A 27810-nucleotide genomic window follows, 5' to 3' on the forward strand; every position below is an offset into this window, starting at 1 on the left:
CCTGCCTGAGCCATCCCACACGGACACCCAGACTAGAGGTCATTCAGAGATCAGTCCCGGCACTTTTATGAGGAGGATTTAGATAGGAGGAAATGGCAAGCAGGGGAGTAACTGAGTGGTGTCATTCACAATCCCTTGTTCACCTGCTGTGACATATCAGGACCAAAACAGCAGGTTTGATATTTCAGCACAACTTCCTCCTGGAAACCGTGGCGTCCTTTTTAATGTAGCGGGGAGTTGGGGGGGGGGGGGGATCTGGAGGCTCTGTGTGTGTGACAATAGAAAAGCAAACCATGTTTATTTGACTTACATGCCAGACACCAGCGTCACCTTGAAGACGTGCTGGGCGTTGGAGGAGGGGTTGCCCATGGAGACGTTGAGGGCTCTGTCGATGCTGTAGGCCACCTGGCGCAGGTAGCGCTCGGGCTGCGGGCTGATGCCATCGTAGGGGACGTAGATGTAGGGGAAGACGCCGTGGAGGTGCAGACACGTCTTCTGGCCTGAGACACAAAGAGCAGACACAGCCCCTTTAAGGACAAGGCAAAGATCCTCTGAACAGCCACATGACGAATCAACCGGCACAAACAGCACCATGATCCCTGAAGAACCAATTTCACATTCTTTTTGAATGGCGACTGCTTACAGCTTCAAAGCGTGCACTTCTCCCTGATGATTATGCAAGGAGTTTTCTCTTTTTTTTTGTTCGGTTTTCAGAGGACAGCCCATCAGCAGTATTGGCATCATGTACTTTCTAGCCATGTCAAGTCAGATGACCTGCCACTGACCAACCCCTGCCAAACAACCGCCTAATGAATTGAGTGCAGCCGTGTACAGTCTTGATTGATTGGCCCGAGCCGTGTAAAGCATACCATTAGCTAAATCACCCAGTGTGCTGCTCAAAGTACCCAGCGCGGTGGAAGTGCTTGCCTATGAGGTCATCAGGCGCACTAAAAATAGCGCGGACCTGAGTGCGCAGCACAAACAGGAGTTCCATTAGGGCCAAAGTGGGGCCATTCAAACCGTCCGTCTGCTGCCAAAACCCTGCAGGCCCACACATTAAAAGTCTTATTAAAGACGGGATGGCCCGAGTCATGTCCTCAGCTGGACACTGGTCAGAGCAGTCAACACAAAGGAGAATTGCTATACTCGCTAATGAAGAGTAAAGCTGCAGAGGTAGCAAGAAAATGTCTGTGTGCTGAATATGAACACGCCCAGGACAGGGCATCTATGGAGACGCATCCCTCCCATATGAACACGCCCAGGACAGTAGGGCATCTATGGAGACGCATCCCTCCCATATGAACACGCCCAGGACAGTAGGGCATCTATGGAGACGCATCCCTCCCATATGAACACGCCCAGGACAGGGCAGCTATGGAGACGCATCCCTCCCATATGAACACGCCCAGGACAGTAGGGCATCTATGGAGACGCATCCCTCACATATGAACACGCCCAGGACAGTAGGGCATCTATGGAGACGCATCCCTCCCATATGAACACGCCCAGGACAGTAGGGCATCTATGGAGACGCATCCCTCCCATATGAACACGCCCAGGACAGGGCATCTATGGAGACGCATCCCTCACATATGAACACGCCCGGGACAGGGCAGCTATGGAGACGCATCCCTCCCATATGAACACGCCCAGGACAGGGCATCTATGGAGACGCATCCCTCCCATATGAACACGCCCAGGACAGGGCATCTATGGAGACGCATCCCTCCCATATGAACACGCCCAGGACAGTAGGGCAGCTATGGAGACGCATCCCTCACATATGAACACGCCCAGGACAGTAGGGCAGTTATGGAGACGCATCCCTGGTCCTGTGCTGCTGCTGGCCAACAAGCCCAGCTGACTGAGCAGATGGCTCTGACCACTGGGACTGGAGGAGGGGCAACATGGCTGCTCTACAGGTCCACACACTCATCCCATGCCACAGCATACTCATCATATATTAACACACCCCCATCACACACACACACACACACACACACACACACAGAGACACAGAGACACAGACACACACACACACACACAGACACAGACACAGACACAGACACACACACTCCTCCCATCTGTTGCCACAAGTGGAGACAAAGCCCTGGCTCCCTGGCATCATTACACACGTTTTTTGCTATTTGGAAAGCGGAGGCATCCACAATGGCCACAACCATCTGCATGCCAGTGCCCACCACCTGTGCACGATGCCAGCCTGCACCTCCAACCCTCCACATTAGAGGAGGTGGGCAGACGAGCCGTGCCTGGGAGGGGGCGGCGTAGCTTTGGGCCAGCAGTCCCAGCATGTTCATCAGACACCCCTGCTGGGGCTCGTCCAGACCCCCCACACCCCTGACCGCTCAGGATGCCCATGCTGGCGGCACAGCCCACACGTGCTCCATCATACCCACACACCGCAAACACACACGCCTCCAGAGGACAGGAGGGCTGCTGAGAAGGGCCAGGGGGGGTGCTAACGTCCAGGGCACAAAGAGACTCATGGCAGGCAGAGTGGTGTGGATCTGCGGCTCCCCAAGGAGCTAGCTTGTAGCTGAAGCTACATTGCTGCGAGCCACCAACGCTCTGCTGCCATCCCAGTCCAGCCTCTGACCGCCTCAGCTGGATCCCCAGGGCTCCCCTAAGATGCCCACACAGCAGCGCTCAGAGCGGGCGGCTAGAGAGAGGAGGGGTACCTGCGAGAGTTGAGCGGAGCGCGGGTGGGTGGGTGGACTAGCCGGCTGACCGGCTCCCTGGTGGCTGAGGACGCATGAGGAAGAGACGCTGGCACAGAGCCAGAGATTTCCTTGAGGAAGGAAGGACGGGCAGGACTAAACGCCACGCAGCGAGAGAACAGCTTGGGTCAACCCTCTGAGAGTCCCCGGCCCCGCCAGGATGAGCAAAAGGAGCAGACAGGCTCTGTGTGTGTGTGTGTGTGTGTGTGTGTGTGTGTGTGTGTAAGCGTATGTGCGCTAGAAACGTCGCCAGCACCAGTAGACAGTAGTTGCTCCTGCTGCAGTTGCTAGGTAACGTGGCTGGTGAGCACAAGCCCAAATAGACAGTGGGGAGGTGGACATGACTGATTCTACCCAGCTGCCTGAAACTGGGGGGGAAAGGGAAAGCATGAGACAGAGAAAATGTGTTCGGAAAAAAAAGAGGAAGGAAAAGGGAGAAAAAAAGAGGTATGACTCACTGACATGAAGCCCAAGATTTCACAATATCACCCTACACACAATAAAGCCCAATAATGCAAAAGCACACACACACACAAGCATGACATGGAGAAGGAGGTGGAGAGGAAGGCCACGTGGTCATGGAGGGACAAGGAGAGGACAATGTTGTGAGGGACTGAGGGAGAGCGGAGCTGGGAGTGTGAGGAGCTTCCTGTCCACAGCTGAAAGGGCTTTGCTCCTCCTCTACCCCTTCCCCTCCTCCTGAGTGAATGAAAGGCAGTGTGAGAGAGAGAGAAAGAGGGGGAGAGAGAGAGAGAGAGAGAGGGGGAGAGAGAGAGAGAGAGAGAGACGCTGCCTCCACTGCAGCACATAGCAGAGGCAGCAACAGCAGCAGCAGCCCTGCACGTGAGCAAAGCATGTGCCTGAACAGCCCCCTCCTCTCTCGCTCCCTCTCTCTTGCTCATGTCATTCCATTCTGCACCTCCCCCCACCCATCTCTCTCTCTCCTCTCTTCTTCTGCCAGTCTTGAGTCCAGGTCAGATCAATGGCACAGTGGCTCTCCGCAGACACAGACATAGTATGGTGTCATGTACTGGAGCTGGAATGACACCACCACAACCACCACCACCGGGCACTTCCTCATTCCACTCATGACCTCTCCCTCGTCCACCACCGGCTCATCTCTGCCTGCCTGCCTGGCCGCTCGCAGCCCAGACAGAGCGCAGGCCTTGTCTGTGATGAATGCCCATTCACACGGCCGCCCTGATTGATGGCAGGAAGGGCTGGCTGACGGAGCTGCAGGGTGCGGGGGATGGTGGTGGTGGTGGTGGTGGTAAGGAGGGAGATGAAGCTGCCTGTGAGGGGGCCCTCCGTAGCCCCTTGCGGGGCCTGCAGGTGTGACCTCTGGCACCAGGGCGCGCTGGGAGCCATCAGGCAGAGCGTAAATAAGGGGCAGATAAAGCAGTGGTGCTGAGGGGATGAGTGCACTGGGCTCGGCGGCGGCGCACTTGGCCGGGAGACAGAGAGAGATATGGGGCGTTCCTGCGGGTCAGCTTAAGGACGCACGGACAGGTTTATCACGAAGCAGCGGCCGTGATGGATGGGATCTGTGTTCTAGCCGCGATTTTCTGATGGCGGGCGGTGGAAGACTCAGTGTGTGTGTGTGTGTGTGTGCGATAGAGAAACTGGCCCTAGATAATATACTCATACTTCACATTACACCACCCAGTCACCCAGCCAGTGAACCCAACTCACACCGAAACAAACACACCGAGACTAGTAAGCAGTACGATGTGCTGCTCGCTCTCACACACACACACACACACACACACACACACACACACAGGGCCATCCTGGCAGTGAGCCAGAAGGAGTAGCTGTGTGGATGTGTGTGTGTGAGTCTGTACAGAGAGCGGGGTCAGCCAGTGCATGGAGCAGAGGAAATAATATAAGCAAGACTGCAGATCCAGCTCTTTCTCCAGCCACCTTCACAGCTCCAGTGTCTCCTGTGGCCTATACTTAAGAGTAGCTTCATGGGATGGGAGACTGTTAGATGTCTGTGACGTCTGGACCGGTGTTCAATAAGGCGCCTGTGTTGCCACCGGCGGCCGTCTCGTACACACCGCTATGTCCTTAACGACTTAACTGCTGCGGGGCGTGTGGAGGGCTGCTGCTCAATCGCGTGGCGTCCAGACAGCGGCTCGTTTCAAACGCATTAGTGTAAATGTCAGGACGAGCCGCCGCTGTTGTTCCACGCCGCAGGTCTCTGCTCGCAGTTGGTACGCGATGGTCATTGCAGCCAGGTGGACAGAGACTGTGTGACACACAGTCCAAACCCAACAGAGACTGCATTGTGGTCTCCGACAAAAACTCCTCCCGGAAAAACGGGCGAGCTGGGGAATACAAGGACCAGCAAGGCAGTCCCTGTGTTTCTCTTTGAATGAAGAAGAAAGAAAATCGAGCAAACAACACCGTTGATGCACAATCAGTGTAAGATTACGGATGAATACAGAAAAGTGACTTGTGAAGTGTGTGTCTAGGAGGAAGAGCAAACATCTAGTGAAGCACTGCAGGCAGCAAGAAAGAACAAAGGGAATGAGGAAGAGGGAGAGAGAGAGAGAGAGAGAGAGGCAGAGCGAATGAGAGAGGGTGTTTGAGGCTACAGTGACGACAGCAGGGAGAGGAGGAGGCAAGACGAGGCAAGAAATAAAAAAAGGCGAAATGTGAACAGCCATGCCTTCAACCACAGCCTCTCTTAGCAGCTTTCGCCCAATCAGGTGCTCGCATGAGGTCTGGGCCAAGAGTCGACGCTTGCAGCAGGGAAACAAGGCACTGACAATTGTGCCTGTGCTTCATCAGCGAATTACCCAGAATTCCCGGGGAGCTATCCATCTTCCCGCGCCCAGCAATAAGAGGCTGTCTGGGCAGAGCAGGAGCACAGCATCGTGATCATCTACAGCACTGCCACACTACACCCCCCCCCCCAGGAGATCACTCACACAGGAAAGGGTTCAATTAGCAATTGCTCTGCAGTGGAAAACAAAGGCAGAATCTCTGTGTCTGTGGTGTAGCCGATGTATTCTGTACAAGTGTGTGAGTGTGTGTGTGTGTGTGTGTGTGTGTGTGTGAGAGAGAGAGGGAGGAAGTGAGAGAGAGATAGACGGAGAGAATAACAAGGGAGAGAGAGCAGGAGAGAGAGATGAGGGGGAGGAGTGCAGACTCGTGCAGGCCTAATGACACAGACACACACACAATCATGGCGCGCTTGCTGCAGTGGCTATTTGTGGCGGCGTTGGGTGTAAGGTTAACTGCTGAGCCGGGCTGGGCAGCACAGGACAGCTGAAGAGGTCAGGAGCCTTAAAACCAGCTTGTTTATCTGCCACATAACAGACAGTTAAGACAGCCCTGTGAGTGTGAGTGTGAGTGCGAGTGCGAGTGCGAGTGTGAGTGTGAGTGTGAGTGTGAGTGTGAGTGTGAGTGCGAGTGCGAGTGCGAGTGCGAGTGCGAGTGCGAGTGCGAGTGTGTGTGTGTGTGTGTGTGTGTGTGTGGGTGCGTGTGCGCGTGTGTTTTGTTCAGAGTGCCTCCATGGGTAAGACATGAATCGATTTTGCTTACATCTGACATTCTCAGGGACAGCCAGACAGATGGTTGGTTGCTTTATGGATTAAGCATTTTGCAGAGTCAACATGACATGTCCATCATTATTGTCCAAGCACTGCTTGACCTCTCCATGTCTCCCTGGCTCTTCAGGAGCGCACAGAGGACCCCCACCCTCAAAGCAATGGCCACTGCCTGCCCAGAGGCCGGCAGGCCGGCATTCTGTGCATCTCTCCTCCTGTGTCAGTGCCTCCATTGTGTCAGTGCAGTCAGGCCTGCCGTGATGGTGCTGCGATCAACATGGCAATCTCTCCGCCCACCACTGCGCCTGCCAGGCTGTCAGCAGCGCTGAGCTGGGCTGGGCTGTTTTGCTGGGCTGTTTTGCTGGGCTGTTTTGCTGGGCTGTTTGGCTGGGCTGTTTGGCTGGGCTGTTTGGCTGGGCTGTTTGGCTGGGCTGTTTGGCTGGGCTGTGCAGCAGAGCGCTGTGTGATGTGTTGCTCTGTGTTTACCATGGCAGGCTGTTTCCAGGGCTCACTCTCACTCTCTCTCTCTTTCTCTCTTACCCCGCTCCCTCTCCCTCTCCCGCACTGGCAGCTGGTGACGCCTGGAACTGCCTTCAGTCTCTGACTGGCAGTCTGCTGTATGCTCTCTCTCTCCCTCTCTCTGTAGTCTGCACTATGCTCTCTCTCTCCCTCTCTCTGTAGTCTGCACTATGCTCTCTCTCTCTCTCTCTCTCTCCTACTCTCCTTTTGTCCCCACTATCCCTCTATCTATCTGGCTGGTGATCTCTTTTTGTCTATTCTTTTATGCCACTCTCTCACTCTCCCCTTCCCCCTCTCTCTCTCCTTCCCTCTCTCTCTCTCTCTCTGGCTGTCAGTCTGCTGGCTCACTCTCTGGCTCTTACTTCTCTCTCTCTCTCAGGCATCCAGAAGGCTCCGGTGACACTGACCTCATTCCCCATTGATTTCCGGCTCCTGCTCGATAACTCCTCCTGCCCGCCTACCCGCCCCCACAAACCCCTCTGCCAGCGCAGAGAAGCAACACCCACATGCTGCTCAGTAGCTAGCTCATGGAAAAATGTGAACCAACACACACACTCTCTCACTCTCTCTCTGCCTCTCCCTCTCTCTCTCTGTGTCTCTCTCTCTCTCTGTGTCTGTCTCTCTCTCTCTCTCTCTGTCTGTCTGTCTGTCTGTCTGTCTGTCTGTCTGTCTGTCTGTCTGTCTGTCTGTCTGTCTGTCTGTCTGTCTGTCTGTCTGTCTGTCTGTCTGTCTGTCTGTCTGTCTGTCTGTCTGTCTGTCTGTCTGTCTGTCTGTCTGTCTGTCTGTCTGTCTGTCTGTCTGTCTGTCTGTCTGTCTGTCTGTCTGTCTGTCTGTCTGTCTGTCTGTCTGTCTGTCTGTCTGTCTGTCTGTCTGTCTGTCTGTCTGTCTGTCTGTCTGTCTGTCTGTCTGTCTGTCTGTCTGTCTGTCTGTCTGTCTGTCTGTCTGTCTGTCTGTCTGTCTGTCTGTCTGTCTGTCTGTCTGTCTGTCTGTCTGTCTGTCTGTCTGTCTGTCTGTCTGTCTGTCTGTCTGTCTGTCTGTCTGTCTGTCTGTCTGTCTGTCTGTCTGTCTGTCTGTCTGTCTGTCTGTCTGTCTGTCTGTCTGTCTGTCTGTCTGTCTGTCTGTCTGTCTGTCTGTCTGTCTGTCTGTCTGTCTGTCTGTCTGTCTGTCTGTCTGTCTGTCTGTCTGTCTGTCTGTCTGTCTGTCTGTCTGTCTGTCTGTCTGTCTGTCTGTCTGTCTGTCTGTCTCTCTCTCTCTCTCTCTCTCTCTCTCTCTCTCTCTCTCTCTCTCTCTCTCTCTCTCTCTCTCTCTCTCTCTCTCTCTCTCAGTGGCTGACCAAAAACAGCACGCTAAACCACACTGCATCACAACTGGGAAGAAGCTGGACTTCCCAAAACTCTCACCATCCCATTCCAAACAAACCACCCTCAATGACCGATCTGCAGCCTACGGATTCCACTGGCTGAAAAGCACACCTTGGTGAGGACGTGTGACAGCGGAGGCACTGACAGGCTGCTGTGCTGCTAATGATTAGCCTGAAGGTAATTGTTAATGGCTAACAGCATGGGCTGGATGGACAGAGGTCATCATGCCCGACTGTGCTGGAGACTGGGACATACGCAGGTCAGACAACCAGCTGCGCGTGTGCACACACACACACACACACACACACACACACACACACACACACAGACACAGACACAGACACACAGACACACACACAGACACAGACACACAGACACACACACACACACACACACAGACACACACACACGGCTGCAGGTCTAGATGTTGATAGGAAAATGGTTGGGGACCATTTTTTTTGACTGGCTTGGAGAGAGAGAGAGAGATTGTGAGCCTATTTCTGACAGGCAGAGCCATTTAGCTGTCTGAACTTCAGACTCTGTGGTCATCCTCTCTCTCTCTCTCTCTCAGCTCACAATTACCCAGACAAAGGCCACATGTGTGTGACCACAGCCCACGGCCGTTTCCCTCAGGGAGACCAAGAGCAGGGGGCGGGACCGGGGGAAGGACGTCCCCAGCACAGCTCACAGAGTTGGACTGGCCAGAGCCCTGGGGCAGTGGGGTCTGGACTGCGCAGACACACGCCACCCCAGTAAAGACGCCAAGGAGCTTTTAGGCTGACCACTTGCAATTAAAACTGACCGGGTGGCAGCCACATGGGACAAGCAGAGCAAGGCGGATGGAAAGACACAAATCACTAGTGAGGGATGTGGTCGCACTCCTGGGGACACACTAAACTACGCAGGCCAATATGAGTCACACAGCTCTGGGCTGAGCCATCGGGCCCGCAAAGCCCGACATGGAGAGGGACGCAGAGGTGACCACTGCCCTAGACACTCCTGCTCTGCTCCTACAATGGTGAGCACAGACCACCATCTAAAGAAGAGTGAGTAAGTGACAAAGAGAGAGAGAGTGTGTGTATGTGTGTGTGTGTGTGTGTGTGTGTGTGTGTGTGTGTGTGTGAAAATGGCAGGGTTTCTCTCTCTTTCTCCCGCTCTCTTCTTTCAGGTGAAAGGCCACGGTGACAGCAGCAATCTGCTCCGCCTCACTGACCACACCAGGCTTGCCCACACCACAGGACACAACGCAGAGTTAACAGAGAGTGACATGACATACTGAGAGAGAGAGAGTGACATGACAAACTGAGAGAGAGAGAGAGACATGACATACTGAGAGAGAGAGTGACATGACGTACTGAGAGAGAGAGAGAGAGAGAGAGAGAGTGACATGACGTACTGAGAGAGAGAGAGAGACAGGGGATGGAGGGAGAGGAGAATAGCAGAGTGATTAGATAACCTGCAAGACTACAGCTAAACTGATTAGGAAAGACAAGGAAATTACCTAATTATCAGTTGGACCATAGTCCAGTCATTCAGATTCCTTAAGGATGGACAGCCAATAGAAAACCATAACACAGACCTAAAGAAACCACGCACATGGGAGCCCCCCTCAAGCAGACAAAGAGAAAGGGAAACGTGTGCACACATCACAGTCCTGGACGGTGTCCGGCGCCCCGACGCAGACGTGTGATGACCCCGCGGAGCCGTGCGAGACCGACTGAGCGGCTGCCAGGCCGCCAGGACTCTCTCCCCCCGAGCGCTCTGGCCCCGTGCCCCCCCACCGCCCGCTCACCATTTGATATTCATGGCATGCCTCACTGCCACACATCATAGCGCACAGCGCTGAGTCAAAGAGAGAGATTGGGAGAGAGAAAATGAAGGAGGGATACTAGAAGGTTTATAAATGGCTTGCCACAACATAGAGTTTGGTAAATAAGCACCATTTTGATCCAAATGGGTACAGTGCACGCCACACCACAGGAAATGCTATTCCAGCTCCTAATTTAATTGTCCTATTGTGCATTCCTTCGCTGGTGTCAAAAGCAAGCCAGGCTTCATTTAGAAACAAGCGAAGCTATTTATAGCGCGGGGCTTCTAGAAGCCCCTGTTCCCCTCCCCCCCTCAGATGAGCCTCCTTTATTATGAGTGTGAGGGTATGCTGTATGCACTGCAGAGAGCACCAGCTCAAAGCGTCCCAATCCACCAGCACTGCTACAGACCAGTACCCACTACAGACCAGTACCCACTGCTCCGCTACAGACCAGCACCCACTACAGACCAGCACCCACTGCAGACCAGTACCCACTGCACCACTACCGACCAGTACCCACTGCTCCGCTACAGACCAGCACCCACTGCAGACCAGTACCCACTACAGACCAGCACCCACTACAGACTAGTACCCACTGCTCCGCTACAGACCAGTACCCACTACAGACCAGCACCCACTACAGACCAGCACCCACTACAGACCAGTACCCACTGCAGACCAGTACCCACTACAGACCAGCACCCACTACAGACCAGTACCCACTGCAGACCAGTACCCACTACAGACCTGTACCCACTACAGACCTGTACCCACTGCTCCGCTACAGACCAGTACCCACTACAGACCAGTACCCACTACAGACCAGTACCCACTGTACTGATGCAGTGAGGGGGAGGAGGGGAACCACATCAGCACATTCTTTACCAGCTTTAAGTGAAAACAATAGTGCTCCAACCAAAAAGCCTCCTTAAACTTAAACAGCCAATGCAATTCACTTCCATCTAAGTTAGAGAGTGTGTGTGTGTGTGTGTGTGTGTGTGTGTGTGTGTGTGTGTGTGTGTGTGTGTGTGTGTGTGTGTGTGTGTGTGTGTGTGTGTGTGTGGTTTGGATGGCACAGCATGACAGGTCCTTAGCATTCATTCCTTTCCAGCTCACAAGGTCTCTGTGCCAAATTCTCTTGTACTTTCTAATGAGGTCTTAATCTGTCAGGAGCACCAAGACCACTTCTCCACAAACAGCCAGGGATTGGAGAAGCCGTTGGAAACAATAGCATTAGTGAGCCGCAGGCAAGGCAGAGCAGAGCAGAGCAGGGCAGAGCCGGACTAACCTACCCCACCCCCGGGATCTGAGAGGGTTGCAAGTAGGACGCCCACCCACTGAAAGAGCCCAATCAAAAAAAGTGTGTGAGTATGCACTGGAAAACCAACAAAATGGCACATGCTGGGGCACATCAGCAACCATCCCATCATTTGTGTGTGTGTGTGTGTGTGTGTGTGTGTGCGCGTGTGTGTGTGTGTGTGTGTGTGTGTTTGTGTTTGTGTGTGTGTAACATCTGGGAGTTGGCACATCACTAATAAAGAGATTAACAGGTCTGACACATGGCCTCTGAGCAAGTTTACATGCCTGTGTGTGACTGCAGTGAGCATGCTGCCTTTGGTCAGCCATCACAACACACTTGCTGTGCTGACTCGGGTGAAATGTCCAATTCATCACTCCGAGTAGGGCTCAGACCTAGCCGAGCCGCCAGCACACATTTCTAGACTTTCGCTGCCGGGTAAACAACAGCAGCGGCGCTGGTTAATAGCTCTGCCCTGCTCCACTGCTGCACTGGCTGGCTGAATGCTATAGGGCAGCCTGGACATGCCTGCCCACGGGTGTGTCCACAGACCAGCGTGCCCTCTCTTTCTCTCACTCCCTCGCTTCCTGCAGACCTGGCAGGCATTCAAGGACACCGATACAGAAAGTTATGAATCAGATGCTTCAAAATGAATTGGTCTTTTGTACAAACGTGCTTTTTTTCCTTTTTAAAAATCATTATTATCTTCTTGGCACAGAAAGAAACAGCCTAGAAGGTCTGTGGTTTGCCTGCTATCAGAGCCCCTGCTAGACAGCCCGTGTGCCAGATCGGAGGTGAGAATACACAGAGGAATGTTGAATAGCCAAGAATCATGAGTTTGACTTCACAGGGATTCCTCATTGGGAGAGGAAAATTGTTGGTACTAAACCAATCATCTACATGCTTAATGACTGATAATGAAAAGAAATATGATTTGATATGACATTTGAAATGAGGCTTGAAATGAGGCCATTTTTATGTAGGCTACCTTTTTCCTGATTCAGACAACCAGTTCTAAGCAATAGGCCCCATCCTTAAAAAATGATACACCCTAACAAAATTGATTGCGTGCCTAGAGAGGTTGGCTACAGCGTATCTAGACTTATCTGGTATTGGAGGAGGGGTCATACGTCTTAAGGCCCTGAGTGCCTGTGAGAGGAGGGCAGTGGGCTGAGGGCGGCAGTGACCTTGACTGGGGCCAGCGCAGGAGAAACACCCTGTGTGTGCTGTGTGAGCAGACAAATCAATCAGGGCGGTCTGTCGACAGCTGCACGCGTTAACACCGCTGGTCACCAAACACAGAGGGCTCAGACACAGCAATAGCAACAGCAACAGCATAAGCAACCATGACAGTTAGCATCAATCTGGATCAATACTAAACACTAGGCCCCGGCTATTATGAGCCACTATGCTGTTTGTTCAGAGGGCAAGGCTCTTCCACTTCCCTTCCTGGAGGCGGTGTTGTGAGAGAGCTGCAGGGAGAGGACGCAGATGCAGGTCAGTGCTGCTACAGGGCTCCCTGCTACACACACCCATGGCTTACTGCCTGTACAGGACCAGGGTTTCCATCAGTCCCAAGTGTGAACTGCAGGGACTCCTGTTTAGTGTGTGTGTGTGTGTGTGTGTGTGTGTGTGTGTGTGTGTGTAAGTGTAAGTGTGTGTGTGTGTATGTGTAAGTGTGTGTGTGTGTGTGTGTGTGTGTATGTAAGTGTGTGTGTATGTGTAAGTGTAAGTGTAAGTGTGTGTGTGTGTGTGTGTGTGTGTGTGTGTGTGTGTGTGTGTATGTGTAAGTGTAAGTGTAAGTGTAAGTGTAAGTGTGTGTGTGTGTGTGTGTGTGTGTGTGTGTGTGTGTGTGTGTGTGTGTGTGTGTGTGTGTGTGTGTGTAGGTGAGACAGAGAGAGAGAGAAAGAAAGAAAGAGTGGCTCAAACTTGATCAAAGGACACACACCTAATCCTGGTAAGTCACGGCTGGGTGGAGCAGAGGAATCTCACTGGCACATTACAGAGGTGCCTGTCCACTTTGTGTCCATCCACATCTTTACTGGAATGACGCTGAGGACAGTCCGCGTGTGTCTCTCTCTTGACCCAAGTCTTCATTGAAATGTCAGTGGCAAGTCATTTGCAAATGTCAAACACACTATACAAACGCTCTGCAGAAATAGGCCTGGTGGCATGGCCCTCCACACACTCTTTCTTCAGTGGGGCCATAAGACGTCAAAACAAACAGAGACTAGCATATGATGAATAGAACGGAGTTGAACTTGAGACGAACACCAAAGAGCCCCGATTTCTATAGGAAGCTTAAGAACAAAAAGAGAGATATGGTTCCTCTTTTAAGGCGTGAAGAAATGTGGTGTGCCAAGTCGGAACAGCAGGGATCGACCCACTGCTCCCCACCTTCAAATGGGCTTTAAAGGCAGTTAATTGCCATCAATGTCAGGGGGAGCCTCAGCTTCCTGTGGGCCTCACAATGACATCAGAGCACGGGATTATCCCCCGGGGCAAAGTCCTGCATTCAGCACGTTTCACCTCATACTGGCCGCCCGAGTCTCAATGCATTCTTGGAAGAGACAAGCTTGAGGAGTTCCAGCTTTTATGCCTAAATGAATACAGAACAGAAAGACAAGACTCAAGGTGGAGAGAAAGAAAGAGAGAGAGAGAGAGGGGGAGAGAGAGAGAGAGAGAGAGAGAGAGAGAGGGAGAGAAAGAGAGAAAGTCCTTTGATCCCCATAAGTAAAAAGTGGGTAATTATCACTCTATCTGAAATGCACTGATAAGCGCAGGTGGGTGGAGGTAAAGAGGGGGCGGCACCTCAGAGAGGCCGTCTTGAGTAATGAGCCACCCAGGCTTTGAGCTGCTCATTATCCTGTTAATGGATCGGGGAGGCATTCCTTCACAAGGCTCTGGAGCTCCCCCGGAGAGAGGCAGGCCTGGGATAGGGGGCTACTTTATCCCTCTCCGCGCCTCACTGCTTGACCCCTATTCAGGGCGATTGGTCACGCAGACTCTCCTCCCCTCTGTGCACATGCACACACACACACACACACACACACACACACACATACACACACACACATACACACACACACACACACACAGTCCTGCTGTAAACCAAAAACAGCATGCCTTACTCAACCCTGACTAAATTCCAGTCTAAAACTGGAATGCTCCTCTGGGCCACTGTAAGGGCCTACTCTCCTTAACACGTAGCCTGCATGATGACAAAGTACCAGCATGTGTCTGGGAATGAATCTCTCATCCTCCCAGGCTTTGCTCCCAAACAGACAGCACGTTGGAAGAACTTGGAGAGAGAAGTCCACAGCAAACCTGTTGAGGTGTGCCCGAAAGGGTACAGCGCTGTGAGGAAACCGTCAGGACTCCACTCACTATAGTGCATACTTCAAAGTCAAATTCGACCGACTTTGGCTGAGGGCCAACTGATGATCAACAAACACAGGGAAAACAGGAAAAGTGGTTTCAAATGGACAGGGAGAAACGTGTCAGAGCAACTCTTGGGTCACAAGAGGACAACATACAGGGGAAGGGGGAGGGAAGAGAAAGAGAAAGAGAGAGAGAGAGAGAGAGAGAGAGAGAGAAAGGGAGAAAGAGAAACAGCAGGGACTCATCACACATACACACACAACTCCTCAGCTCCTAGAAGAGTCTGAGTTTGTCTGACCAAACAAGGACATTTGACTAGAGACATAACCAAGTTACTGCATCTTTCATTTTTGATTCAGCAAAGCAAAAGGTTGGGTTAAAGGTTGGCAAAAGGTTGGGTTAAATGGTGCAGACTATGTGCAGGATGTTTTTTTATTTATTATTATTCATTTTAAGTGACAATGCTAAATGGTAAAACATCTCTTCAGCTGCAACGTAAGGATAAAGTGCCAATGGAAAAACATGGCCTCTAGTTTCCGTTGAATGCAGCTATTACTAATATCAACCAGATGGAGATGCCATTGTACTCTCATCCGCCAGAGCAGAGTGGTGACTTTACTTGGCCTCGGCCTCTGTGGTGCCCAAGTGAAATTCTTGTGACTTTTGCCAAAACAACAGACCATAACAATGAGCTGAATTGTACACTTCTAATAGCCTAAAAAGTGTAAAACTCTTGAGGGTAAATATTAGATCTCAACACAGACACAAATTAAGTCCATGGGCCATTTCAATCAAAGCTGTTAATGGCTTTGATAATATATCTGGTTGAGCCAGATAAGACACATTATATCATACAGCATTATGACAGCAAAACTGCACATAAGCAATCATACCATTCTCCTGCCAAGTCACGGTGTGGACTACCTTTCGATTTAAATACCCCATTGACCCATTCTGCAAATCCCCCCGGCAAAAGCAGGGATCATGCGGTTGCAGCTCTGACCGACTCAATGTTGACAGTGGCGCTCCCCAATATCAATCTCAGTACCAGTGTAAGAGACAATGCATCGCTTCACTGGTTAGTTACTAATTTAAAGTAAACTCAATTTAGATGCATCAATTAGAAAACGACAAAAAAAACAGAACAGAACTCTAAAACAGCACCCAAAAGGGCAACTGACGTTGACTGAAAAAAAGAAAACAAACAATGTATTTTGACAACATAACAATATTTCTTGAGCCTATTTACATACTGTCAAGTTTTTTTTTATTGTTAATGAGAGTGCATAGTGTGCAAAGTTGTTTATGTTTATGGCGCTAGAGCTACTCAGCCATAGCACCGCGTGGTTGTGTTGCAACATGCAGAGGTCACCCTTCATTAAAAATCTGGTGGACATACTTACCACCAGGTGTTGCCCCGAAGATCCGGACGACAGGCACCTTTTTCACTCCACTTTCTCTGAATTCCGAATAGCACACGTCCAAATCCTTAATAGGACAAGCTATGTAATAATCAGCATTGACAATGCGGACCGAAAACATGATTGATGATACTTTTACTTTCCTTAGCACAATATGGCACTATGGGCACGCCTGAGGATCGACGTGTTCACGAAAATTACACCACCAACAAGAAGGTCAAAACACTGCAAGCTCCGTTAGATGCACATGACCACAGTCCAACCCTTGGGTATTTTTATAGATGCACGCTGAGTGTCACTATACTGAAACATTATACAGAGAAACAGTAATCCAACCTCCAGCTGTTGAGACCATCCGCTGTAATGGAGGCTGGTGGTCATACAGCAATGTCTTAGGGTTAAAACCTTTGCTTGTTGCAATTCAATGCCTGGTTGACGACAATCATATCTACCGTGACCAGCACATTCTGTGAACTGGACAAAAACGTGTTTTCACTGTCTTGGCATCCAGTTCGGATGAACATTCGGCCATAGTAAGGCAACGCTAGTCTTCAGGAGCAAAGCAGCCGCAGACAAGTAACGTTCTGTTGATTTTCACTCTCGTTTGTATATCCAGCAGTTACCGAAAATCAATTCGGATGACATGGTGATGGCTTCGTAACGTCTTCTCAAACCATAGCTAAATAACCGACCGGTGCGAAATCCTCTCGATAGAAAAATCCAGTGTAGCAGCCATCTCTTGCTGTGTGTTAGCAATGTGCCATTACAGACAACCTTTCCCTCTCTTCTGTAATACGATCACAACACACTTCGGCAACCCCGATCAGCACCATTCCCACTCTGTAGACCCTCCCCTGTTCTCTACCCCCACTGCTTGCAGGCTACTCGCTTGCTAAAACACTGCAGTATCCCAGCAACATTTCAGGTCGAGGGGCTCATTGTTGAGTCCCACATTTCCCCGAAAGAAACACCAAGCTGTCGTGCATTTGATTGGTGTTTAGAAAAGAACATTTTATTGTCATTGGTCGATGTGTATATGGGCGGGACTTAAATTGAGTCGTAAAAGTAAAGGAGATTAAATCTGAAAATCATAAAACATGACTGGCCATCACGCCATAACAACTATTTCCAACGAGGCACACAATCCTCTCCCGTCCACTTTGTTCACAGCATTCGGCCATTAATATCGTCCACGGATAATCCACCTGACAACTGTCTCGGAAACCCATGTGGAACGAATGTGAAATGCGAACAATGGTGCCCACTAGTTTTGCAAACATTGTCGTAGACAGAAAACACGCATATGACACTTTGAGAAACCAGGAAACACTCCCCATTGTTAACACAATTGTCCAATCCTTCAAGTACAAATTTATGAATGACTTGATGTTTAACTAATTAGAAGAGCAGAATGAGTAATCTGTTAAAACTGTTAAAACAGGAAGGACCGTCCTCGACCATGGATTGGACACGGGATTCGCACAACAGTGCACTTCCGGACATTTAAACACACCCTCGACCATTCCACACACAGCGAGCTGAGATCTATGGTTGAGATTAGACCGTATGGATTAGACATGTTCTGGTTATATATTCGGTATCTTTCGTCGGTAGCATGGTCCAATTGCGTGCAAAGGATGAATACGACAGCTGAGCATAACGTAGGAATATCGCGCAGGTCATGTCCCGCGCTCCAACAACCTGTCAGACACTGGCTGGCAGATCAACAGGAGGTTAAACAATCAATGATAGATATTTGGGTTCATTGTAGTTTTTTGTAAACAGGTCAATGCACAGAGTCAGTTAGTCAAATTTTAACCTCCAACAGAAATGGCCTTATGGTAAACAGGCCTATGCACCACTGATTGAATCCGTCAATGGGCCTGTAACGTTTGAGTGTTTATTATAATTTTAATTGTATTACAATGTTCCCTTATATGAAATGTACTATTTACAATCAGTAAATTAGAGTGATGTCTGAGCCATTTTTCTTTGACCTTGTATCAAGTAGGCCTATTAAGTACAGCTCTAGTAGTTTATATTGTGCTCTGCCATGTAGACTGTGCACCTCACAGAGTAATGACCAGGAGTTAATCACAACTGATATTCCTTTGTGTCTTTAGAGTGGAGCTGAACTTTTGACAAAATGCATTTCTTATCAAGGGTTGCAGCTCTGTTTTTATAGGGTTATCAATCACTCCAAGGTGATAAGCTGACAGCATCCATTCGCCTGACCAAGTAGGCTAGATTTGAGAGGACTTCTCCTCTTCTCCTCAGTGGTTTCTCAGCGTTTACCTTGCTTACCGGCCTCCGGAAGACTGATAAGGTTTGTGGAACTATAAAGAACCCATAGTGGGAGAACAAAACCTGATGATTTACTAAGACAGGAAGCCTCATGCAGAATTGGAACAAAGCATCAGAGAGATGCAGTGAGTGCAGTAGGCCTATATGCACAGTGTAGTTTATGGTACATCTAACATTTTCAGCATTATAAAACATTACATCTCAGATTTCTGTAAATGTACGTTCCTTCACCAGGTATTATTTGCCTACAAGTGGTTAAACTTAAGCGTGCTGTTTAGGTATGCTGTTCAGTGAGTTGCCTAAAGGAGAATACATGTTTGGCAAAGTGATGGACTCTGACAGATTTTTCCTTGTCATTTGAGCTTTGTTTTTTCTTGATTATTTTTCTGGTGTGAGAAAAATAAAACTGTTAAGTAATTCCAAATATTGCATTAGCCTTAATGTAGCCTACATGATATTGAGTGCACAGGACAGTGTTCAACAAGGCCATAAAAATGGTCAACCCGAATTTTTCAGAACATTAGACATTTAGTAAGCATTTTCACCTACCAGCAAGGCATCTGCACATGTGCAAAGCACATACATACAGTACATAGCAAAGCAGCACCCTCTTGAGTACAAGAATATGTAGTCCACATTGCCCTCTGGTGGCTAAATGTTGAAATTTTTTATGTCCCCCTTTTCCCTTTGTGTTGTACAGACTCAATCAGGAATTCTCATTGTGAGGAATTAGAACCCATAGAATATTATTTACAGAGTCTTTGATCTTTGGTGAAAAATAGTGAGACCTCATGCTGAGACTTCCACAATGGCCCCTGCCCAGTGGCGTAGATCAATTAATAGCCTCACTGCATTAGGCTAAGCTTGTCAGTTGAGTTCACAAATGTGTGTGTCAGATGGGTCTGATGGTGAGGGTGAGCTCCTTCCCCATGGGCGGGGCGACGTAGCGCTCCTCTCGAAGCAGGCGGAGCAGCAGATCCTGCATGTCCTGAGGCCATCGGTAGATGCGTGTGCTCTGCAGCCAGATGGGAATATGGTCCTGGAAGGCAGGGAAGCAAATGAAGAATGTTTCTCACGTTGAAAGGCTGCATGAGTTAAATGTCATTCTGACACATTTTTGACAAATGTCCTGCCACACATGTAGAATTGCTGCTCACCCGAGTTGCACTTGAGAACAACACTGGGACAAGTCGGAAATTCAGGCAGCGCTGCTGAATAAACTCATTCTGTAGCTGTGAGGTAGAAACACAAGTATTATACATCACATATTTCAACTGATCAATACAGTAGTACCATCGCTGGGCATAAAGTGTCATATTGGAAGCTATCTGTTTGTTACTGGGGTAAGTGACTTAGGAATGCATAGTATCTGCCTGAAGACTACATGTCTCTCTGTTTCCAGTGGCACAATGATGAATGACTTGGGTGTGGTTTAGGTGAATTTTAAATTGGGAGTGAGTCAGCACTCCACCTAAAATCTAAAGCATACAAGAATTTCCCAAAACATCATGGAGCCACATTCCACAGGGGGGAGCCATTGTATAGCACTGAGTCGCCAGGTATTCTCAGCTGTTTACACCATAAGCCTGCTCTTTCTTGAGGGGCTAGACAATACTGTCAAACTTAGCCAAACAAACTTAACCAAACACCTGAACATCACACATTTTATCATCAAGAGTGAATTTCTTTCCCTTAGTTGTATTTTCAAGTGTCTAGTTTAGAACAAAACAAACAACTGGGAAAATGTAAAATACATTTGTTTTTCAGAGAGTTGAACAGGTCTGATTTGTGGTGGTGAGACTGACGCGTCCCTGTAATGTCTGTTTAATCAAAGGTTGGATTCAACACTCCAAAGTAAATAGGATTATCCAAGAAAGATCATTTTTGTATGATAATGCAATTTTGTGTGATTTCCACAGAGGTTTTGAACTATGGGTTTGACCTTATGACTGTGATGGAACGTATTGGCTGCATACATGTTCTATTCATCAGAAAGCAAAAGCTTCACATGGTGTAGTACACAATAGTACACTGTATGAAATGCTGGGCTCCAGGAAAAGATCATCCCGGATATTAGAGCCTAGATAAACATTGAAGGAATGTGATTGTAATCTCACACTACCGCATGACTAAGTATACATATGCATGTGTACACACACAGACACCTTAGCATACACACATATACACAGAAACCTACAGACAAAGACATAGTTGTACTTTTACAGGCCCACCTGACTATGGATGTACTTGGTGTGCAGTCCATGTTCATCTGAGCCATCACCTTCAATATCAATTTTGTATTTGGGACTGATGACCATGATAATCAACACTGATTTCTGTAACACAAAATCCTTCCATTAACAAAAGAAATAGTGGCAGTGATAGAATGTTAGTCCTGATTATGGCACGTATAGGCTTTTCAATATATGAGCTATTATGTGCACTTACATCTTTTAAAAAACTATCCATCCACTTATTTATATCCAGTCTTCTTACAGGGTCGTCAAATATATCAATCTGTGGCAGAAAATAAAGTGAATAAGTGTACTTCAAAGAATCTGACATTAGTTAAAGTGAGTAAAAAGGTTAGCCTGGGTGCCATTCCGAACTTAGTCCAGCTCACAACATTTAAAAAGGTAATAAATACTTACATATGGACGAAAGCCCTGTGTCATCAAGAAACTCACAAATGCAGGAATTTCCTCAGCTGTGTCTATAGAGTATGTTATGAAAAGGTTTCCTGAAAAAAAAAAATGCCATGTTTTAGTGTGGTGTGGTTATTGGAGATTATATCATTACAATATAATTACACAAACGAAACATATGAGTATTACCATATAGGCATACATTAATATGCACAGTTTTCATAAAAGTCCAAATATGTGAGTTTTAACACTGTCTAGCACTAGGTAGATGAGGGGGAGTGAGATGTCACTCACGGCAGTTATCAGGTAGACTGATGGTCTTTCTCATTTCCTGTGTTGGAATGTGACTTGGGGCAAGAGGTAGTGAGGGTGTGGGGCACAGCTCCGTCATGACTTCTCTGACAGGGGTAGTGTTTTTACTGGGGGAAGTAAAGCAAAGCATCACCCTCCGGACAACTTAACAATGATGGATATTATATATCTGCAGGGCTTGTGGAAACAATAACCGAACATGCAAATTTGTGCTTGACAGTCAAACAGCAGCTTCGATAAAACACTCAGTGCAAGTGGGGGATCAGGATGTTAAGTCAAACAATAGCTATCAGCTACATAGATAATAGAAGGTGCATATGGACTTGAGGTCTGGCTGGTGGAGTGGGTCTTGTACAGCCTCTTTGTTTGGGCAGAAGTGCTGTCGGGCTGGATCGACTGGGTGCAGGCATGGGCAGGGCTGGGCAAAGCGGATTCCATGCGCAGGATGACCTGGAAGTAGCAAAGGGTTTGACATGCTCGGATATATAGCCAAAGAAATACCAGGAGATGTCACAATGTTTTCACAGAATTGGCACAATGCCACAAATAGGATTTGCAGTATAAGGCTTTTCATTGTTTTCAGTTAGAAAGTGAAAATGTCTACATACCATTCTAAGGAAGAAATAAGTTTGAGGTTCATTAAGTATACTGTAGTGTAGATACTTCATTTTATATTCTCGTTATTTTACATATGAACTTTAAAATGGATTAGAATAGATTAATTTAGACTTACTACAACTTACTTATTACTTGTATTATGTAGTTACTTTACTATGCTCTGTACATCCATTCCAATGTGAGATGAGCACAGTAAGACACACATAAACACATTAACTCTGATTTGTGAGTTATAGAGCAGCCACTTAATCAGTCATTGCAAAATAAAGTGTGAACAGCCACTTCACCACAACTTCAGCCTTGTGTTCAATTCATGACAAAATGTGTACACTTCCAAAAAATGTAAAGTTGTGTCAATTGGGTTTCAATATCTAATAGAAATGTGTTTTTCAAGTGCATATAAACGACATGTTTAAGAGATCAAGAGTTCAAGAGATTGTATTAACTGCATCCCATGGCTCAGACCACAAATCATGAAAAACAATAGTTATCAGAGAAGAGAACCATTTGCCAAAAACTATTACAACAATATGGCTATAAATGTTGATTGAAGAATTTTGTTTTGCAAACATAAAGGAAAACAATTGATCTAATTGCAAATACTGGAAGGCCAATCTCCTGTGAGCAGACAGGAGAAGTGGAGGCCCACTTACGCAGAGGTGGGATGGGGTTAGTGCAGCAGGGCAAGTGGCAGCGCATGGGCCTCAGGCACACAGGGTTGGTGTCGGAGCGGAGAGGCTGGGGAGGCTCCAGGCTGCCAGGGTCCAGGCTGGGGGGCTCCTTAGGAGGTCTGTAGTAGCTCCGGACTGGGGAGTCTTTTCTGGGCACCTTGTCCATCCAGGAGCTGATGCCGGGGACCCCTGGGGCCGAGGAGAGGTCCATGGAGAGTTCCAGACCCGTCTCGTCTGGGTAATCCACTCCGCACACGTTGATTGTCACGGGGGGCGGCGACCACTCATCGGCAATCTGCGGAGCCTGTGAAGGCTGCCTGGGCTCGAGGCACTGCTGGCAGGCTGACCAGGCCAGGTTCAGCGAGGACGAGGTCATGGCCTCATCCGTTTCCACCGGGAGGCTTCTGTGGCGGCAGGGCACTTCAGACAAAAGCAAAGGGAGGTGGGCAGGTAGCAGGGATACATCTAACTGTGTTTGATTGTTGAAGGATAGAGTATTCCAATACGTATGCTCAAGTAGGAAAAACTGGTTTTGTCACAAAGACTTACCTGGAAAGGAATCCATCATGGTTTGTGACACTGGACTGTACTGGCCACAGAGGGAATATTATCCACCCAGTATCATGGGAATCTAAGACAACAAAAGATTTCACGGAGGCAACAAAAAAGAAAGTGATAAATAAGAAATGAAACCGGGGACCCAGGTTTGAATCCGACCTGTGCTCATTTCCCGATCCCACCCCATCTCTCTCTCTCCCACCTACTTCCTGTCTCGCTCTTCACTGTCCTGTCCTCACTCGCTCTTCATAAAGGCAAAAAGCCCCAAAAATATTCTTAAAAAATATAAGAAATTAAACAAATTTTGTTTTAATCAGCATTTTTTTAACACAATTTTCAACCTCTTTCTCAGCAAAATATTCCCCTCAAAACACTGGTCAAGCATTCTTAAAAGAAAACAAGCTTCATAAAGTCAGGCTTGTATGTTCTTTCTATTTATTTTCAGTCTTAATCTTTCACACTGTGATCTTCTTAAAATAGATTAAAACTTGCTTGATTCTTCCTATTCCCTTTCAGATTAAACCAATGAATTACACTCAAACTGAAATCCTTACAAGCCTGTCTCTGCTGAAGGAATCAAAAGTAGACTACATAGTACAAAGGTGAAACTCTAAGCCACCTGTAGATGACATTATGCCATTCCCAACCTGTTTTCAAAGGCAACACCAAATCATTAACAGCAGTCATCTCAGCTGAGACTATAAAGCTATAAGCTTTCCACACAGAACACTCCAAAATCAAACAAAATAGAGACTGGAATACACCTCACAGCCAATATGACAGATACACCTACAGGAGTCTTCTGCCAGTCCTACCTTTCTGTAGCTGAGCGAGTCTGAATGCAAAGTCCCTCTGAACTTCGAAGGAGGAAGCACTCCCTGTTTTTTTCTTTGAAGGAAGAGAGTTCACACTATGCAAAAAGAGGGAAGTCCCACTCCCAATATATGCAAATATTGTGGGGCTAAGTGTTCAAGTCCACCAATCAGGCGTCTCACAGCAATGAGTTGGATGGTTGCTGTCAGTCAAACCATGAAAAGCTGTAAATCATGCTAAACAAGTGTTAGATCTGATTAGTCTGGAACAGTTTGCTGAGGGAATTTGAGGCATTTGTAGGTTAACTATGAAACTGTCATCTGTTTTATTGCGCTGAGTATATGTTGAGTATCCTTGTATCCTAGTGTCCTAGGTCCACACAGTTACAAATCATATCTACTCATTTACCATGACAAAATGTACAGAAATAACATACTAAATCAATACTAAATACTACATCAATCAATATCAACACTGATAGTTTAATCTGCTGTTAACTTTATTTTTTTTTCTTCCATTTTTTAATCAGCTGAAAATTGATCCAGTTCCTGAGACTCTTCCTCACACTGTCCCTTATGGTCTCTCCCAATGTTCAAAAAGACCCTACGGTCTCTCACAGTGTGAAAACGACTCTATTCGCTTGTGTTCCGTGAGGACCACATGGATGGGCTCCCTGGCAGGGCTCCTGCTGTTGTGATGGGCCACGGCGAAGACTTTCATGGTGTTCTGTGTGATGAACGAGCTGAGCTCCTGAGCCTTGACCCTGCAGGTCAGCGTGCCCAGCAGCTCCTGGCGGAAGCGGCGGCTGACCACGCAGTACAGCAGGAAGTTGGTGGTGGAGTTGAGGTTCTGCAGCATGTTGGCCACGTCGCTGGCCACGTTGATTGCGAGCGCGTAGTCGTTGCGGTCAAAGTCCTTGTGGTTGTACTGGGTGCGCAGGATGCAGTAGGTGACGAAGCGCGGCAGGCTGAGCACCACGAAGGCCACCGACACCGTGCCCAGGAGGATGATGGTCCGGCGCACCATGCCCTGCGTGTTGGAGCCGCGGATAGTGCGCCACTCCTCCTGGGTGAAGAGCCGGCTGGAGCGGCACAGGTGGTAGGCGATGAGCGAGTTGTAGCTGATGACCAGGACGATGGGGACGCCGCCCGAGAGGAAGGAGGTGACCCACACGATCACGGTGGAGTAGACGGCCTCCCGGTAGCGGCAGCGCGGCAGCGTCACGTTCCCCGTGTCCAGCGTCTGGTTGACCGGCGTCACCTCGTTGATCCAGCCCATGGGCAAGGACACCAGGTGCGACACCACCACGATGGCCACGCAGGTGAGCACGGTGGTGCGCGGGCGCGTGAAGCGCTGCGTGGCGGCCGTGACGCTCAGGACCAGGTAGCGCTCGATGGTGAACACCACCACGATCCAGGAGGAGCTGTACAGGGCGCCGTACTGCAGAATACCCATGATGCCACACCAGGGGTGCGAGTGCCAGAAGGGCTGCAGCTGCAGGAAGGTGAGGCACAGGTCCAGCAGGATCACCCACACCAGGTAGCAGGTGTCCATGATGGCCAAACAGCTCAGGTAGATGACCGCTGTTGCCGACATGCCACATTTACGGAAGCGGATCATGTAGAAAGTGAAAAGGTTAGCTGGGAGAAAAGAAAAGAAAGGTAGGTGGTAGGTAGGATAGATGATGTCTATTAAGTGAACATTTGAATGAAGTTAGCTAATTTTAGTACTGTATATCATTTTGTACTACATGTACAATACCAGTTAAAAGTTTGGACACACAAACGCGTTCATGTTTTTTTTATTATGACAGCCGCGAAGCGAAGAGTTTTTTTTTGTATTTTTTCTTTTTTTTTCTTCAGTAATTTTGTGTCAACGATTCCTGGGACACTGAAAGACCGGGGTGCACGAAACTGGTTGGGCATGTAGCCCTACAAGGATGACATGGACACAGTTTTCTGTGAATATCTCGAGAACCGTAGAGCCCAGGAGGACCATATTTCTTTAGTTGGTCTCGAGGGGCCATGTCAACCCATTTGAAAAAATATAATGTCCGCAAGACTGCTTTTGACTCCGAATTATTTAATGCACAACAGGCAACGTTTCGACCCTGCTGGGTCTTCTTCAGGCAAAAGGCATTTTTTGTGCACACAAAAACTGTTTGCTGAACGCCATGTCAACCCATCCCATAACCACTCATTTGATGTATAGCGCCACCTAGTTAAAAATGAAAAAGCAAAAATGAGGTGTTGTAATCACAGGTATCTCTGGCTGACAGGGTCAAAACTGCACAAAATTGGAGGTGTATGATCATTCTGGCACCCTCTGAATGCCTTCCGTTCATGGGGGACCATACAATAAATGAATTTATGTGTAAATTTGCATTTCGTTGTCTTTGTACTCTGCATAATAACAATAAAGTTTAATCTAATCTAATCCAATCTAATCTAAATGTAATGACTGTACACCAACTGGCCTGTAGATGGCCAGACACAGTTTTCTGTGAATATCTCAAGAACCGTAGGGCCTACGATGACCAATTTGTTTTGTAATGTTGGCCTCCAGGGAAAATGTCAACCGATCCCATATCCTGTCATTTCATGTATAGTGCCACCTACAGTAGTTAAAAATGAAAAAACAAAAACTGGACAATACCAAAGGTCATAATGATGACATTTCACACATGGAATTACATACAGCAAGCAAAACATCAAGTTGTGGGCAAACAAAGCTATTTTTCATATTTTAGATTCTTCATAGTAGACATTCTCTGTATGTGTATTTACAATTTTTTTCATTGTTGACAACAGAAATGTTTCTCATGTGTTTGTGTGAAGATAATTTCATGGTTGTCAACTGAACTTATATGCAAAACACTTGGCACATGGCAAGAGTGGGCTGAATACATGTCTGTATCACATTACACACACACACACACACACACACACACACACACACACACACACACGCACACACACACACACACCTGGAATACCCACGATGCACAGCAGTGGGTAGTACACTTTCTGGACGGCGATGAAAATAGTGGATCCATCCATTGTTCCACTCATCAGCACAGGTTAACATCACACATGATAATACCTGCAATAAAACCATTAGAAAGGAGGATGTGATTTCACTCAAGCGAGAGGAACAGGACATAACTGGATAAGGCTAGAATGCCATGATGTAACATTGCTGAAAAAAAGTTTAATCCTTTTGCTCTTTGGGCCCAACCTATCTCTAGCCCCTCATTGAAGCTTTACTCAGTTTAAATCAGATGGTAAAAATAGAAGTACACAGCAACAAAAACGAATGTGATTGTGATTGTGACTGTCATTGTGAGGTTATTCGCCCGTAAGCAAATTCCAGAGGAAATGAGTGCAGCTAATCCTTTCATTTGCGTCGTGTTAAACACTGATGACTCTGAAGGTGCCTGGACAGAATGACATGCATGCAGAAGAGATAGACTCTTGTGCTCTGCAGGCATGACATTAGAAGTCCTACAACATATTCAGTTGCATCTACTGCATTACACATCAAATATTTTCCATTAAACTAAATCAAATTGAACTTCATCGCCTTCTTTAACATCCAAGAGGCCTTCACTTTTCAGTTTAAAGGTCCTGAGCACCCATTACAATATACAATCATGCAGTTCTTACTACATTACAGCTTAACATAGTCCTCATGGGTCTGAGTAAATACAAAGAATATCACAGTTCTCTTATTTTAAAAATAAAACTAGTACATTCTTTACATAGACATTTATGAATCTAAATCAGAGATGAGGACATTATTAGGT

General features: G+C 48.1%; 3 protein-coding genes across 5 annotated transcripts in view; all 3 read right to left on the reverse strand.

Annotated features, from left to right (window-relative positions):
- Positions 1-16989, reverse strand: part of rev3l (REV3 like, DNA directed polymerase zeta catalytic subunit) — a 44204-nt gene extending 27215 nt beyond the window's left edge. Inside the window, exons 1-2 of the mRNA XM_076273145.1 lie at positions 16067-16989; positions 311-500 (exon numbers count right to left, since the gene is read on the reverse strand). Coding sequence (XP_076129260.1) covers positions 311-500; positions 16067-16205 — 329 coding nt within the window. The 5' untranslated portion in view covers positions 16206-16989. The remainder of the gene's footprint in view (positions 1-310; positions 501-16066) is intronic.
- A 994-nt stretch (positions 16990-17983) lies between these two features.
- traf3ip2a (TRAF3 interacting protein 2a) lies at positions 17984-24086 on the reverse strand. 3 transcript variants are annotated; one of them, XM_076273163.1, is made up of 10 exons: positions 24008-24086; positions 23184-23265; positions 22617-23054; positions 21669-21795; positions 21328-21452; positions 21040-21128; positions 20837-20905; positions 20620-20724; positions 19546-19620; positions 17984-19427 (listed from the first exon to the last, which is right to left on the reverse strand). In XM_076273163.1, exons 2-10 carry the CDS (start codon positions 23200-23202, stop codon positions 19281-19283), a joined length of 1194 nt encoding a protein of 397 aa, XP_076129278.1. In that variant the 5' UTR covers positions 23203-23265; positions 24008-24086; the 3' UTR covers positions 17984-19280. The 3 variants fall into 3 exon arrangements, with proteins under 3 accessions (XP_076129278.1, XP_076129279.1, XP_076129277.1); XM_076273164.1 differs by lacking the exon at positions 24008-24086 and adding an exon at positions 23962-23980; XM_076273162.1 differs by lacking the exon at positions 24008-24086 and having other exon boundaries at positions 23184-23951.
- A 522-nt stretch (positions 24087-24608) lies between these two features.
- Positions 24609-27065, reverse strand: LOC143109328 (putative G-protein coupled receptor 139). Its single transcript, XM_076271982.1, has 2 exons — positions 26992-27065; positions 24609-25645 (listed from the first exon to the last, which is right to left on the reverse strand). The coding sequence occupies exons 1-2, from the start codon at positions 27062-27064 to the stop codon at positions 24609-24611; spliced, it is 1110 nt and encodes a 369-aa protein (XP_076128097.1). The 5' UTR covers position 27065.
- Between the last annotated feature and the right edge of the window lie 745 nt (positions 27066-27810).

Source organism: Alosa pseudoharengus, unplaced genomic scaffold (genome assembly GCF_046254945.1).
Source record: "Alosa pseudoharengus isolate Yale_2024_CS ecotype anadromous, Long Island Sound unplaced genomic scaffold, YU_APseudo_1.1 YU_APseudo_1.1_scf_7, whole genome shotgun sequence".
Taxonomy (NCBI): Eukaryota; Metazoa; Chordata; class Actinopteri; order Clupeiformes; family Clupeidae; genus Alosa; species Alosa pseudoharengus.